Below are 16,994 nucleotides of genomic sequence, written 5' to 3'. Positions count from 1 at the left end.
TCCATTTAATCTGTAACTTTAAGTAAAAATTTCTCTAAACTTTATTTGTAGCATACCTCCTGCAGATGTCAACCTGCACCAACATTTTGCTAGTATAGCTTACTCTGTATACTTGGATATTTACTGTATATATTTCTAAACAAAATTGACATTGTAACTGAAATATTCCTTATTGAATCAATTGAACTGAATTGGGAAACAAATGCATACAGTTGATGTCAGAAGTTTACATACACCTTAGCCAAATACATTTAAACTAAATTTTTTCCACAATTCCTAAATTCCTTTTTCACTCTTTCATTTTATGAATGTGAAGTCAGAATAATAGTAGAGAGAATGATTTCTTTCAGCTTTTATTTCTTTCATCACGTTCCCAGTGGGTAAGAAGCTTTTTTTAAACACTTTGTTAGTATTTGGTAAAATTGCCTTTTTTAAGGCTTGTTTAACTTGGGTCAAACATTTAAGTTGCTGGAACTTTGCTCCATTCCTCCAGACAGAAGTGGGGTAACCGAGTCAGGTTTGTAGGGCTCCTTGCTCGCACATGCTTTTTCTGTTCTGCCCACAAATTTTCAATCGGACTGAGGTCAGGGCTTTGTGATGGCCACTCCAATACCATGACTTTGTTGTCCTTAAAACAGTTTGCCACACATTTGGAGGTATGCTTGCGGTCATTGTTCATTTGGAAGACCCATTTGCGACCAAGTTTTAACTTCCTGGCTGATGTCATGAGATGTTGCTTCAATATACATGTATATAATTTTCCTTCATCATGATGCCATCCATTTTGTGAAGTGCAACAGTCCCTCCTGCAGCAAAGCACCCCCACAACATGATTCAGCCACCCCCATGATTCACAGTTGAGATGGTGTTCTTCAGCTTGCAAGCCTCACCCTTTTTTCTTTAAACATAACGATGGCCATTATGGCCAAACGGTTCAATTTTTGATTAATTAGACCAGAGGACATTTCTCCAAAAAGTAAGATCTTTGTCCTCGTGTGCACTTGCAAACTGTAGTCTGCATATTTTATGGTGGTTTTGGGGGGGGCAAATAAATTGTTTATTTGACACTTTATATATGTCAAATAAAGTGTTTTCTTCTGAACAATAACAAGTGCTTAAATAACAAGTTCTCAAAGTGCTAAAGAACTGAACTGCTAAACTGAAGATTTGAAGTGAAAATCAAGGCCATTATCACTTATTTTTTCTTTTTTTCCGGGTAGTAAGCAAAGTACTGCAAACTCGTTCTTTTTAAGACATTTGGACCAGAAGATGGAGTGTTCATGTAACTCGCATGTTGATTTGAAACCGACAGGCTAGTTAACGCTTTTTTGTCTTCTGCTAGTTTTCTACACAGGGTGACCAGTGGCTGCGAAATTCTGAATGACAAATCATGTTCTGCACGTATTTTCAAATCGCAGACACGGTCCGTCATAGACAACGGTGTGTCAGCTGTAACAGTTGCTCCGGCAACGTCGTGGTAAGTTTGAGTGCACGGGCAGCGGCTCTATGACAGGAGTCTAAATCATGACGAGCAAGCACTTTCTTACCGCTGCTGGCATACAGTAGCTTCCTCGAGCAAATCGGGCTCTCTCAGTTTCTGGCACCAACTGCCAAAAGGCTCGCCATCTCTACTTTCTTCAATCCACGCCCAGCGCCATTTATTTTTGAGTCCTTTATCTATTGCTAGGACATCATCCCCAGGCTTCATAAACTTACGCTCCATTTCACCGACAACGCTAACGTGAGATTGACGTATGGGTGTCAATCATACTGTGTTGCCAGGACCCGCCCTTCTCTGCTTCTGATAGGCTTGTAACGTTAGTTAGAGCTGCGTTCCTCTCATATGATTGGTAGGTGAAATAAATTGACTAGAAAATATTAAACCGCATGCGCAAGTTCCCAAATATTATTTTATTTTTTTCCCTCACGGCTGCACGCCGGAGATCCGGCAGGGTGCCAGAATACTTTAAGCCCTGGGTTATGTCAATATAGGACTTGTTTTACTGTGGATATAGATGAATGTGGTTCCTTCAGGTATTTGGAAATTGCTCCCAAGGATGAACTAGACTTGTGGAAGTCTACAATTGTTTTTATGAGGTCTGGGCTGATTTGTTTTGATATTCCCATGATGTCAAGCAAAGAGGCACATTAAAGTAGGCATTAAAATACATCCACAGGTACACCTCCAATTGACTCCAATTAGCCTATAAGAAGCTAAATTAGGCTTGACATAATTTCCTGGAATATTTCAAGCTGCTTATAGGCAGTTAACTGTGTGTGTAAACGTCTGACCCACTGGAATTGTGATATAGTCAATTAAAATTGAAACAATCTGTCTGTAAACAATTGTTGGAAAAAGTACTTGTGTCATGCATAAAGCAGATGTCCTAAACATCTTGCCAAACTATAGTTTGCTAATATGAAATCTGTGGAGTGGTTAAATTAGTTTTAATGACTTCGATCTAAGTAAACGATGTAAACATCTGACTTCAACTGTATACTCAGCCCTAGTTTAGATCAACTTTGTTGCCCATGTATTACATAGACTTTATTAGAGAAACCCATTTTAAGTCTCCCCCACACAGGAGTGATGACATAATGTTGCCTTCTGACCTCTGTGATTCGCGGTCATCACGGGGCGTGTAGTTGGCCAGGCAGTCGAGGATGAAGATCTGGCCCCACTCTGTGCATTCATTAAGGGCTGTCAGGAGCTTGTTAATGGTTTGAGGGTTCAGGTCCAGAAGGTTGCTGTTAGGATGAGACTCCGCTATCTCAGACAGAGCTGCCACTGCATTTGCTACCACCTAACGGAGGGAATGGAAATACACAGACATTAAACTTGATACAGTGCTGTGTGTGTGCCTTGTCCAGGGTTTCACACAACAACAGCATGCAATTACACACCAGGAAGACTCAGAGAGTGCTAAATGGCACTGGCAAGCCCATGGATGTCCTTAACACAAACATAAGTGCATGTGCATGTGCATGTGTATAGCATGAGCTGAGAGATGCCTGCAGCTTATATGTCCTCATAATAATTAAGAGACCACGAACCAAGTCCATGAACACACGGAGCATCAACAACCCATTTCGACTTTACGATCACATTTCGATGATAAATGATGTATCAGGTGTATCTTATCTGGCTAGAGGGGTTAGTCAAAAGGCAGAGCCTCACCATGGGGTTAGAGTCAGAGATCAGGTCTTTTAAGGTGTCCAAAAAGCCCTGGTCTTCTACCAGCTGGGCATTGATATCATGGAGCTTGGCTACACAAACGGCAGCTGTCTTCCTCACATAGGGGTCTTCATCTTTCAAACACTTCCTCAGAGGTTCACACAGATACTCAGTGATCTTGTCCACTCGGATGCAGCCCATGGTGCGCACAGCCAGGGCACGGATCAGAGGGTTTGGATCCTCACAGTCCTGCAGGAGAGAGAGAGAGAGGAAAATATTGCCAAACACTCATTAGGTCTAACATATGCACATTTATGATATCATCCTGACATTTTTTGTGTGTACTGTATTTAAGTGTATATAAATACATACAGGTATAGAGTATGTGACATTGATACTACTAATACTGAGGGACTTATTTGCCATGGTTTTGCCACAACAGTCATCCACAATATACTGCTGCTGCTTTGGAGCCAACTTTATAAACATTGTGCTTCCCTCATTCAACAACACAATTTTAATAACAGTTGATTTGTGAATCAATGAGCAACATCAACAATCGTTCTTAAATTTTTCTAGACTTTGGGCTTCATTCCGCAACAGTGAAAAATCGTTTAATATACATCAAGCTCTTCTACTGAGTTTTGTTTTTGACATATGACTCCCTGGCACAGTAAATGGATATCTGGAAGTACTTGTACACATTAGTTGTCTTGGCGTATTTGCCCATGCAAACATTATTAAAATGACCTTTAACTTCTCAAACAATGATGTCCAAATCCTACCTTAACAAAGGTGTTGACTGCCATAATGGCCATGTCTGGCTGGCTCTTGGCATAATTCATTAAGTACAGATAGACCAGTTTCTTCAGTTCCAAATTATCCGTCTGCATGCAGTTTACAACATCAGGAAACAGGGCACTGTGGACAAAATATTCAACAACTCAATCTCCACTACATAGGAAGAGAACATGATGGTGGAAATTCAGAGAACCATATAAAAAGCATTTAGTAAAAGAGTGAAGAATGTACAAACATGTTGTGTTTGTACATTCAGCCTGAGGAGGAATAGAGCAACACTATGCTATGTGCAAAAATAGTGGGTTTTTCAAATTAAACATCATCCTCCTCAGTAAAAAGCATCACGATTTTACAGTAGAAACTGTGATATTTTGACAAATTTAATAGTTTCACATCAAATATAATAAAAATGAGGTCTAATAGATTCTACATAATATTCTAACATTGTCATTAAAGTTCCTAATGTGTTTTGGCTACTATTATATTCATAAATAATATAATTTATTATTAGTTATAAAGACTAGCTACAATGACCTAACCACAGTAATGAGGAGCCATCCATGTTCTTACCTGTGCTTAAATGATATTGCACTTTAAATATAAGGGCAAGTTTATAAAGACCTTTACATTTTGGACCTCCAAGACTAATGTACAAACTATGGACAAATCTTTCCTCCTGTGTAATTTATGTTCTGTTTGAATGCTGTTTGATATTAGGAAATAAACTGGATAATAAATATAATAGGCTCATAAAAATAAATAGGCTCATCAACTTTTAAAAGGGGGGACAGAAAATGTATTGTATCATTTGTTGATGACATCAAAAATAAAAATAATGGCACTTGATTACGCCCTTATACTTGAAAACCATGCAATATAAAAAAACTAAAAATGCCACCCTGGCTACATTAAACACCGTTTATGCTTTATACTGTTAGAACCGAAGTTGAATTTGAGAACCACTAGTGTAGCAATTTAGAAGCGTTTTAATTGTTATGTGTATGTTCTATTAAATAAATACAAATAGATAATATAAACTACAGCTATTACTACAGCTATCTGTGATTCCAGAGTCGTTCAAGTGTAAACACACACACGCGCGCAAGCACACGCACAAGCTGTTTTTAAGCTATACCTCCACCGCACAATAGTGCGGCTTCATAAAACAATTCTAGGGGGAACACTGCATTTAGCTGCATAAAAGATTAAAAACAGAAAAGTCTGTGTTAAACTGTACCAACAATGGCTCAAGTGCTTAACAATAGCCTGGCTTACCTGACATCTTTTCCCACTGTCATAGAGGCAATGACCTTCTTTACTGCCTCCTTCTTCTTCTCTTTCTTATCACTGTTCAGCTCTGCCTTCAGTTCAAATATCTCCCCTAAAGGGTCACAAACAAAACAGTTTATTAATTTTAATCAATGTATTAATTATTGATAGCAGATTGACTTATTGACTTGTATAAGAGAAGACAATGAAAGACGCTCATAAATTCGATCATGAATTTTGTGTACACAGCTTTTCTTGGCTCATTTGTTTGCAGTTAAAAATACTATTTTCAGGCAAAATAATGAGTCAGAACAACTCTGGCATAAGGCACCAAATCTAATGTAGAATTTGGCTTCCTCAGCCATTTCTATCCATCTATCTCTACGCAATATTAGTCTCCATTAGAGTCCAGTGTTTACAAACATAGTAAAATTATTTAACACAGCTTAAGTCTGTAATGTGACAGTGCAATTAAAAAGATATCCTGAATGGTGATGTTTATCGGATTCTGATAGAACACGGTTCACGAAAACATCTCACAAAGTGATAAAATCCTTAAACAGCCGTATCTTCAAAGCAAAATAGAAATCAGCAGACACCAAACCTTTCTTGGTAGTGGTGAAATATTTGGAGTCTGTCATCTTGGATCCCAAGCCTCTGTTCTCCTGCAGAAAAAGAGAAAGAATGATTTACACATAGCCCATAAGAAAAGAGAGGAAGAGAATAAATGGTGCTGAACTGTCCAGTGTGGAGGCAGGGTACTGAAAAAGTGCAAGCACAGGAGAAAAAGAGGAAGTCCAGTCCCTGTCCTGCTGGAACCTTCACTGATGTTTCTTAGAGATTGTGAAAGGGAAAAGAAGTTGGGCAAAAACAATTGTGAAAGCCTCTTGTTCTGTTCCAGTCAGCAAATTATGCCTATATATCCTCTGCTTGAAGTGATTGTCCTCTATCTGTCACTAAATCTGCTGTGAAGAATTTCCCATTTCCTGTTATTGAGCATTAGACTATCTGTAAAAACCTGAAAGATCTTCCAAGAGGAGAAAAATAAGGTTACACCACTTTTTCATTTGGCTTTACTGACTAAATGACACGTCCATAGAGACTTCGCTAACTAAACCATGAGCCGTTTTTAAAACTTTTCACTGTCAGAATTGACTCAAATTCAGTCGAATCGAAGATGAGGATAAAAGGACAAAAAACAGCCAGGCGCCATGAAACTGTTGCAATTACAGCCTTTCTTCCCCATGACTCTCACAATGTTTATGAAATGTTCATTCTGACAGTTACGACAAAGAAACAAGCAAAGATATGTTACGGAGATGCGTTTACAATGGAAGTGAGTCAATTTGTACGACATTAACAAAAGGGGGTACTTTCTGGGTAATCATGAATATAACACAGTAGTACATGACCCACAACACAAACTACTTTTATTCCAACTGGTTCAAATTAAAAGTGAGCATTTATCTCGTCAGCTTGTGGGCCAAGCTGCAAATATAAGATAACAACAGCTGTCAACCGACAAGTCGTTGACACCAGTAAACGATCGTTAAATTTTAAATTCTTCTGGGCTCGTGATGAACGCTAGATCTCATATGATTGTTACCAACAAATACTGTAACACCTCAGAAGGTAGTACGTGGCGCTGAGGTAACTGCAGCAGGTGACAGTCACACTAGCATCCACTGCTTCATGGAGCTAACTAGCCAATCCCACTTACACCCACAATTTTCACACTAATTTCGACCCCACAAGTATTCGCAGGCCTTCCTCCTAACTCAACGTACGAAATAGACCGTCACTCACACATAGCTGACTTGCCCACTCCATTTCTGTCGAATGAATGAACCTGCTCACAGAGATGTAGAGTCGGTGCTTGAGCTAGCTAAACGCTAACGGCTGCGAGCTAAAGCTTCATGACCTTCTTAACCACAGCTTATGTGAGCGCACAGTTAAGCCTTTAATCTAGCGGACTGTATTACTGTCCAACCACTCATAGCAGAAAGCAATAGATACGTAAAAACAAAGACCGTACCTCAGTTAAACCAGGAAACTGCCTCTACCGAAGTCAAGTGTGAGTGTGTACAAGTCGGCCTTCTTCCTTCCCTCCCACCTTACATTTTTTGTCATCAAATGATTCACACTTCCGTCTTCCGCCTTTATAAAGAAGAGTTTTCTCCTGATAAATGTTTTAGTGGGTTCTGTTGAATGCACGTTGTCATTAACAGTCATTAACTGTTTATTTCAGAACTACTAATTTGTTATGTTCTAATATCAATATGTAAATACAGCCTAAAAATAAGAGCGTTGCCTTCCTGCGATTCTGTTAAAGCACATCACGCTACATTTCTTTGGCATTACATGAAACTTAACCTATACTTTAGATAATATAGAATACTTTACTAATACATGTTATTATAAGAAAATTAATCCTTACAAAAGCATCTTACAAGAATAGTAGCTTACTGTATACATCAATAGAGATTCTGCCCTCTGCTTCTAAATTTGTTATGTTCTTTAAATTATCTCAGTAAAGAGATGATCTCAAACGAAGTGTTTTATTACACTTCATTTTCATTACATCTCATTCCCCATTGCATACAAAGCAACACAAGCACCAAGCAAAGCATTTAATCCAAACCAGTTTTATTACAAGAATTAAATGAACAGCAATTGGCTTTCGAAGGAACAGTGGAATGTTGGTCTTGCAATATTGCTATTCAACACATACAGACATCACAATGTCAAGACCTTACATTTCATTGTCAACATTAAACAAATTAGAGACAAAAAATAAATAATCACAACAAAATGCAAATTGTAGAAATGAAAGTAAATCCAAAGGCATTCAGAATTGAAATTAACCAACAGCTTTTTCATTTACTGAAACCAGAGAATGACAAAGATTTGACATGCGTTTTTGTTGCTCAGATCTGAACATAACATTTGAACAATTCAGATCAGACTGGTTTTCTCAATTTAAAGCATGTGAACACCTCTAGTTTTGATGTCAAATAATGAATAAAGAAAAAAACCCATCCATGCAATGTAGTGTAGGCTATATTGCCTGGCCAAAAAAAAAAAAAAAAGTTTAAATATGCAGATAAGAGCCTTTAACTGGATCATTATTGCAGGGATTAACATGTTTAAGCTGGCAACAATTATTTTAACCCTAACTGATATAGTCTGTCTCATTTCTTAAACAATCATGTTGGAAGATGTATCCTGTGGTCATGGAAAATATGTTATTTTTTTAGAAGGGGCAAATTATTGGCTTGCATCAAGTAAAGAAAACAACTAAGGAGATTGTTGAAATCACTGGAATTGTGTTAAGAACTGTCCTACCAATTATTAAAACCTGTAAGGATAGTGGTGAACCGCCAGCTTCGTAGAAGAAATGTGGTCGGAAAAAATCTTGAATGATCATGATCAGAGATCACTAAAACACTTGGTACAGTCACATCATAAAAAAACCAATGTAGAACTCACGGCTATGTTTAATAGTGAAAGTAAGAGCATTTTCATTTGCACAATAAGACGAAAACTTACAGGATTGGGACTAAACATCTGTGTGGCCACAAGAAAGCCACTTGTGAGACTAATCGGAAAAAACAACTTAAATTTGCTAGGGAGCATAAAGATTGGACTGTGGAGCAATGGAGAAAGGTCATGTGGTCTCTATGAGTCCAGATTTACCCTATTCCAAAGTGATGGGCATGTCAGGGTAAGAAGGGAAGTGCATGAAGTGATGTACCTGTCATGCATAGTGCCCACTTACAAGCCTCTGGAGGCAGTGTTATGATCTGGGGTTGCTTCAGTTGGTCAGGTCTAGGCTCAGCAACTTTATGCAGCAATAAAATGAAGTCAGCTGACTACCTGAATGTACTGAATGACCAGGTTATCCCATCAATGGATTTTTAATTCCCTGACGTCTATATTAGACATATTCCAAGACAACAATGCCAAGATTCATCGGGCTCAAATTGTGAGTGGTTCAGGGAGCATGAGGAATCATTTTCACACATGGATTGGCCACCACAGAGTCCTGAAATTAACCTCATTGAAAGTCTTTGTGATGTGCTGGAGAAGACTTTACGGAGTGGTTCAGCTCTCTCGACGTCAATACAAGATCTCTGTCAAAAATGAATGCAACTCTGAATGGAAATAAATGTTGTGACATTGCATAAGTTTGTCAAAACAATGCCACGACGAATGCACGCCATAATCAAAGCTAAATATTAGAGTAGCCTATGCAACTCTTTTTGTTTTTTGGCCAGGCAGTTTTTTTATCTCAATATTTCTAGGAATTAATAATGAATGTCATTGCAGATGAAAAAAACACATATTTTGTTTCTGTAAGATTTTTACAGAAAAGAAAAACTGAAAATACAATTGCAGCTCATAGTGAGTTAACTGTACAAACACATGGCAGGTAATGATTAGATACTGGAAAGATAACTGAATGCAGTTTAATTGTTGTTGGGAGAGTATGAGTATGTCTGAATAAAATGAGAAATAGGCACAGCAACCTTAAATATAATCTGAAAGACTGTATAAAGTTTTATAGTCCTTATTTATACCTAGGTTTGACATTTAATAATGCCCTAAAGTGCCACAGATGACACTGGACATAGAAGCAATGTGCATTGATGCATTGCAGTTTTTATAGAAGAGGTGATATGGAGTGTCAATGGTCATGCTAACAGTAATAATCCTATTGTTGCAGGCCTTTAGGCTAGAAAGAACACTGAAATCCAACCCTTTCAAATATTTGCCCCAAGACTACTTTTGATCATCAGAATAAACATTAGAATATCTCTTTATAAAACACTTGAGCCCATAAATACACAGCTGTAAATGAGAACTTGCCAAAAGTAAAACAATTAAACCATTCATTCAGAAACATAAAACATCATCCCTTTATGATAAAACAATTCACCCACAGCCATTTACCAAGGTCTAAAGACTTATTCCTTTCACATAAATAAACACAATCCAATACCAAACCAATATGTATGTAGTGTAATTACTTTTAAGAGTCAATGTTTTCCCCATTTTATGCAATGGTACAGTACCTGTCAGAATAGAAGTGTTTGAATATAACACAAACAAATCATAATAACTCACTTCTGTCTGCATGCATACTGTACTTCCAAGTCACTTAAAACATCACCTGTAACATTCAAGTTAACAAGTCAAAGAACTGATAAAGTTTTCCCTTGCTTAATGTAGATTACTCATTCAACCACTTGGTGGGGCCATAAAGCTCTAGAAACTGAGCTTTTGAAGATGATGATGACAGTGGAAAGTATCACTAAGTCATGGTAAACTATAAACAATGTTGGACTCAGTATGGAATTGTTTAACTTTCTATAAAAAGTTTAAAGTGATTTCCATCTTCTTGAAAACATCTTATTGATGCTTAATATGGCACCATCTTGTGCATCCATTAAAATAAGGGTCCATCATTTCTCACATGTGGAGAAAACCTTTAATCTTAATATGGGGCTTGCTAAGCAGAGGAGTGCTAAGAAAGCGTGGTGTTGTTACTATTATATTACATATATGTTTGGCTGTCTCACAGAGTTAACAGTAGTGTGAAAGCAGAGGGTCCATATAGTGACACTTATGCTATCTCACATACTCAGACCACCCAGATACCTGAACACACACACATGCGTGCACACACAAACAAACTTCTCATCCTTTAAGGCAAGAAGATTAGTCAAGGCAACTTTCAATATCAATATTGCATAGCTAAGGCAGAATTAGCATACTGAAATAAACAGCATACATTTTATACATTAATCTTAAATTCAATTCATAATAAGTATATGTACATAACACAAACACACGTTTAAGCAAATTAGCATATATTACATATAAACCTATACATTAACCTTTGTAGTTTGTCCAGAAAATAATACACAAATACAACATACTTGCCTACATCTTTTTTCAAGGTGAAGTAAAGCAAGCAGATAACTTATGGATTTTTGGCCTCTCAAATGCTTTTGAGAGATCCCCAAAACAGAGTTGATATGTCAGTTTATATGATATGCTATTTAGCAAAATTATCTAAATCAGAGTACAGTTATTTAACTGTTTTTGCCATTCTGATACCAAATGGAAGTCTGGTGAAACTTCATAATGGCATCCATCTTGTTAGAAGATGCACATAAAATTACACCAACAAGACATCACCACTCCATCTTATATGCTCTAGAGATTCTAAAGCTCTTAATCTCTATTTAAAACACCATCCCCAATTATACAGTGCACTCTGTATATTACAATTCCCTGATTAACGTAGAAAGTAACATTTCATACTTTGTTGTAAAAAAGAAAACCGAACTAAAAAAAAAGTTCTCATGGAGAAAAATTAAAAAATTAACCCTAAGGCCATGAAGGGCACAGCGTTTTTGGTAAAACCTGTAAGTTCTCTCATTTTGAAGGGAAATGCAGACATTTTCTTTCTCAAATAGAAAACCCAAAGGAAAGAATTATGACCTGAAGGAATTAGACATAGCCAAGATGGTGCTATGAATAGGCTATGTTGGTCAAAGATCTCAAGAATGGAGTTGGTAATGTTCTTAACCACTTTGGGGCAATTTTATGTCACCAGTGAAATGACAGTATCCTGCTACATGTTAGACATAATATTCAGATGTGCATTGTCTCTTAGTCATTATAAGTGTGCTTTTTTCAACCACTCTTCTCTCTAATTTGAATGTAAAGCTGTAAATTCTGAGAGAAGGTTCACAGACATCATCATAATCCTCCATACCACCATGTTTTATTACATCCAGGCTTCTGTGTCCAAGCTGGACTCTGAAGAGAAGGCATGCTCTCTAGAGCCCATTGCCGGGGATCGCTGCTGGGTTTGGATGAGGTCTGCAAAGGCCTGGTGCAGAGCTTTCTGCGAGGGTTGATGACGGTTTGAACAGGGGGATTGTGGTGGGGTCTGCAGGGGGGATGAGTTGGCAGGAGAATGCGGACAATGATTTCTGTATCTTACTGGAGTAGGGATGCGGGACGGGCTGTTGTCAGGTCTGTTGTCAGTGCGAGGTCTGATCCGCGACTGCAGATTAATCTTGTATATGGAGGGTACCTCTTCTGCCTTCTTTTGACCCCTTTTGGCCAGGAGGATCACTGCACCATCAGCATCCCCATTGGCCAGTGGTGGAGGAGAAGAGCATGAGCCCTCAGATGGAGGTTCACTCAGACTGAAGCACATGGAGGAACTCTCACTGGAGGAGTCCTGGTAGGAACAGTCATCTGGAGGTGGTGGCGGGGAGGGAAATGACTCTGGAAGTGGCAGGTCAGCATTTGGATCATATGGTAGGTCAGGGTGATCTTCAGTTTGTGGGACATCACCCTCATCCCCAGCCCAGTCCACCAGGTCATGCTGGCTCTCCATTGGCACCTCTGCCAGAGTGAGACTCCCATGGCTTCCATTGAGAACTTTGTGGAGGCACACAGACTGAGACATCTGGGTCCTGAGTAGGCCTTGATTTGAGGCCTGTGGGAGCTCACCTTCCTCTGTGGAGCTGGAGATGGCTGGGAGCTTACAGAGACCTCCACCTCTACCACCCCATCTTTCTCCCTCCAGCAGTCCCACATTGGGGAGGCCTCCGTGAATCTGGCTATGGAGAAGGGTGGGAGGGTCCTCGAGAGCACAGCCACGAGGGTTAGTCCGTTTAGACTCTCGCAAATCAGGAAGCACTCCCACCTTGCCTCCAACATTGAGAGAAGATGTTGAAGAGTTAGAGGAAGAGTAAGCAGAGTCTGTAACATTAGGGTCACCTGTAGAGGTTGGGAGTATCCCAAAACCTGGTTGGGGGACAGGAAGCTGTAGGGACCCTATTTCCCTTCCAGTGGATTCTTTACCCTCTCCAGCCCTGGCTTGTTGTGTGTTGGCCAGGAACTCATTCTCAAAGCTTCGATACAGGTCTTGCTCCCTTTGGGGGTCCAGAATTGGCAGCAGGTGTAAACTAAAAATACTGTTATCATCCTGGCTCTCCTTCAGCTGGTGGTTGGGATTTACCCACCCTCTTTGGTCTCTTCCTGGAGATTGTGGATTGTGTGTAGTTCGAGGGGAATATGGTGGATGGTGATGACTTGATCGTGGAGAAGCATGTGGAGAGCGCCGCCCTGCCTGAGTGACAGATGGAAGCAACCTTTGACTCACAGAGGAAGGTGAACATGGAGCAGGGGGTCGTGGCGTTATCATCCCCTTCTTCCCAGGACTTCCAATGGTGGTGCCTTTTACGGGCGAGTTAGAGGCAGAGCCAGACGTCTGTCTTCTTGGAAAGTTTCCGCATATTCTTGAGGATGCTGGGGGGACATGCTTGAGCCTCAGTTCCTCTTTCCGATCCATGGAAAGAGGCAGGGGGTCTCTGTGGCGAGGTGAAGACCCAGGACTGACCTCACCCAGTCGGCCTCTAAATGTCTTGCCCTGGCTGAGGGAGCGTGGGGCCTGTAGCCTCCGAGGACCTTCAGGTCCCATGGATCTGCCCCTCTCTGTGTGAGAGATGCATTTTACCTCTGCTGATCTTTGGGGTGGGCTAGGTTTCAGGACAGAGGTGGACTGCGGCCCATGGCGCTCTCTAGATACACTGCGAGCGCGGGTCTTAAGAGTTCTCAGTGCTGAAATCTGTGTCTCTGCTCCAGGACGCTCAATAATATGCTTCCCCTCCTTACGGTTCACCACCAGCACGACCTCCTCTCCATGACTATGCCGTGTACCCGAAGAGAAGCGACCTCCTCCTGTGCTGCCTCCTCCACCTTTAGAGGAAGCTGTAGAGGAGTCACTATCCCCTGAAAGCCTGCGAGTTCTTGGAAAAAGAGATTCCTTACTCCTGCGAATAAGAGAAAAGGGAGTTTGAGATAGATCTTGGGAGGAATGAAGACAAAAACTTCACAAATTTCTCAGACCTGGGACTGGCTGGTTCTTTAAATCATATTTTGTGTCTCTCATTGAGCTTAAATGTAATGTAATTAAATGTTAATTTGTGGATAATTGATGGTGATATTTCTTAATCCACATAATGTCAAGGACTTTATTTATTATATGTAGTCACTAGACATATAGTGATACACAAATTTCACGATACGACACAATGCAGTAGCCTCATGATACAATACGATACTATTATTAAAAAAAAAGTGCCCACAAAAGGATTTGACACAAATGTATTTAAAATCTTTATTTTAATCTCCTTTTCTCCCCAATTTGGAATGCCCAATTCCCACTAATTAGTAGGTCCTCATGGTGGCATGGTTACTCACCTCAATCCAGGTAATGGGGGACAAGTCTCAGTTTCCTCCGCTTCTGAGACCGTCAATCCACCCATTTTATCAAGTGGCTCACTGTGCATGACACCGCAGAGACTCCCAGCATGTGAAGGGTCATGCTACTCTCCACGATTCACACACAATTTACCATGCGCCCCATTGAGAGTGAGAACCACTAATTGTGACCACGAGGAGGTAACCCCATGTGACTCAACCCTCCCTAACTCCCTAGGAGTCCTGGCTGAAGTCACTCATCATACCCTGGATTTGAACTCACAACTCCAGGGGTGGTAGTCAGCATCAATACTCGCTGAGCAACCCGACCCCCCCAGTGTATTTTAAATCTTAAGTGACACAACAGTGTCTGACATTGGCAACAAAAAGCAGAGCTCCATAATAAAGTAACTTAAACAACAGCACTGCATTAATCAGAAGATTGTTACAAGAATTTTTTTTTTCATGTTTTTATATTTACATTTTTTTTTGGTGAAAAATTTGTTTGTCTACAATCAAATAATTTTTATTTAAATAGCACTTTTCACAATGCACATTGTTTCAAAGCAACTTGTAGAAAATCATGCCTTATGTCTTAAAGCCCTCAGTGAGCAAGCTAAAGGTGAATGTGGCAAGGGATAAAACTCCAATGTTAGTGGAGGAAAAAAAAAACTTGAGAGGAACCTGACCTCTGGCTTTAAGATATTTGTAAATATGCCAATATTATTTAGTGGTTTCAGCAAAAAATTATCAGGAGACATACTTTTTTGCCCTTTTTCCCCGAATCCATGTTGTTATAAAAACCTTTACTGGCATTCTTACCTGCTTATCACATGTGCGCTTGTGTTATGCTCATAACTGTTTACATTTCAACGTCAAAAGCAGAGAATAATAAGTCTCCTGCAAATTAAGGTTTCTTACATTGTCGGTTTTTTTAATGAGCTAGTTTTTGATTGCCGTGCAAGTAATCTTGCTCGGTGTCAATCTGGGAGAGGTTGTTAAATACAGCAATGAGGCCTCAAATTTTGTGTGATTTCCAACAGTTCGCATGGTAATGTCGGCATAAATAAAACAACATGTTTGATGTAGCACCGGGCTTATTCAACAAGCTGTAACAATCTACTTGCCTTTTGCCATTGATCTTCAGTTATTTTAGACTAGCTGCTCTGTTCTGCAGTTGGATACTACTGGGCCTCTCTGGGGAGAAGACTGTATTTCGGCGCTCTTAACATTGCACTGCTTGGTTTTAAACTCTTCTAAAGGAGCTGTATTAACACTACCAGTTATGTATTTCTTTCTACCATAAATACGATATCATAAAGAAAGCGTTGTATACAATATTTTGCATTTTTACATTAAAAAAAAAACATAGTTTAGTATGTTTAATAAGCCATTTCCCTCGTGGGGACTGCTGGCTGGGCCTCACAAGGCAGGTGATCTCAGATTTTACTATCCTTGTGGGGAAATGTGGCCCCCTCAATGAAGTATAAACACCTACACACACACACACACACACACAAACTTGTTTTTATATCATTGTGGGGATTCTCCACAGACTTCCATGCATTTTATGGATTTTATAAAGATCTAACGCTAATTTCTATCCCCTAAGCCTACCCCTAAACTTAACCCTCACAGAAACCTTTTTTAATTTTTACATTATAAAAAAAATATATATATATTTATTAACCATTTTCCTCATGGGGACCACTGGCTAGGCCCCACAATGTAGGTGATCTCAGGTTTTACTATCCTTGTGGGGATATTTGGTCCCCACAATGTAGGATAAACATGTACACAGACACAAACACACACACACGCACACACACACACACACACACACACACACACACACACACACGCACTTTATAAACAGTCTATAACTACTATTGAAATTCTTTAACATCATAACTATTTGTGTTCAATCTTAAGACTAACTTGCAGACACTGAGGTAAAAAATAATAATAAAAAAAAAATTATGAAAAAAACCTGTACACAAACATTATACACAACTAAATGTCACTGCAAGAAATTCCAGATCCCAAAATACACTTGAACTGAACTTTGTAATGGTTTAAGTTCTACCCTTTGGTATTTTATTCCAATACACAACCAGGAAATTATTGAGAGAAAAAGTTAACCTTCTGCTAACCTGCTTCCTCAGTGACAGACCTGAGGAGTGAGATTATTCTAATCTTTAGTAATCCAGTATGTCTCACCTACATCTCTGGAAGTGCAAGTGTTAAAGTGTTCTGCTCTGACACTTGGCCTGCATCATTAGTCATCCTAAGGAAACTGAGGCACTCTGCCAAGGTACACCAGCAAGCTGTTCATGGTTATACAATGGTGTCCATATAGCAAATATTGGCATATAGTGTGCCCTGCTATCTGATGGGAATAATGAATCACCATTTAATTTAATTTAAAGACATTTTCAGAGTTGTTTGTTCTTTACTT

At 39.4% G+C, this 16,994-nt stretch overlaps 2 protein-coding genes across 4 annotated transcripts in view; both read right to left on the bottom strand.

Annotated features, from left to right (window-relative positions):
* LOC127627603 (AP-1 complex subunit beta-1) overlaps positions 1-7,384 on the bottom strand; it is a 33,308-nt gene extending 25,924 nt beyond the window's left edge. For 2 of the 3 annotated variants that reach the window (XM_052104049.1, XM_052104058.1), the window contains exons 1-6: positions 7,052-7,152; positions 5,850-5,910; positions 5,252-5,357; positions 3,961-4,096; positions 3,179-3,424; positions 2,614-2,804 (exon numbers count right to left, since the gene is read on the bottom strand). In XM_052104049.1, coding sequence (XP_051960009.1) covers positions 2,614-2,804; positions 3,179-3,424; positions 3,961-4,096; positions 5,252-5,357; positions 5,850-5,910; positions 7,052-7,075 — 764 coding nt within the window. In that variant the 5' untranslated portion in view covers positions 7,076-7,152. Of the gene's footprint in view, positions 1-2,613; positions 2,805-3,178; positions 3,425-3,960; positions 4,097-5,251; positions 5,358-5,849; positions 5,911-7,051; positions 7,153-7,280 lie in introns of those variants that run through there. The other variant, XM_052104067.1, reaches the window with a different exon arrangement.
* A 506-nt stretch (positions 7,385-7,890) lies between these two features.
* The window catches only part of LOC127627595 (GAS2-like protein 2), a 45,651-nt gene continuing 36,547 nt past the window's right edge, over positions 7,891-16,994 (bottom strand). Inside the window, exon 5 of the mRNA XM_052104036.1 lies at positions 7,891-14,106. Within this exon, the coding sequence (XP_051959996.1) occupies positions 12,045-14,106 (2,062 nt within the window). The 3' untranslated portion in view covers positions 7,891-12,044. The remainder of the gene's footprint in view (positions 14,107-16,994) is intronic.

The sequence above is a fragment of the Xyrauchen texanus genome, chromosome 3 (genome assembly GCF_025860055.1).
Source record: "Xyrauchen texanus isolate HMW12.3.18 chromosome 3, RBS_HiC_50CHRs, whole genome shotgun sequence".
In the NCBI taxonomy this organism is placed as follows: domain Eukaryota; kingdom Metazoa; phylum Chordata; class Actinopteri; order Cypriniformes; family Catostomidae; genus Xyrauchen; species Xyrauchen texanus.
This window is presented reverse-complemented; position numbering and strand designations above follow the sequence as displayed.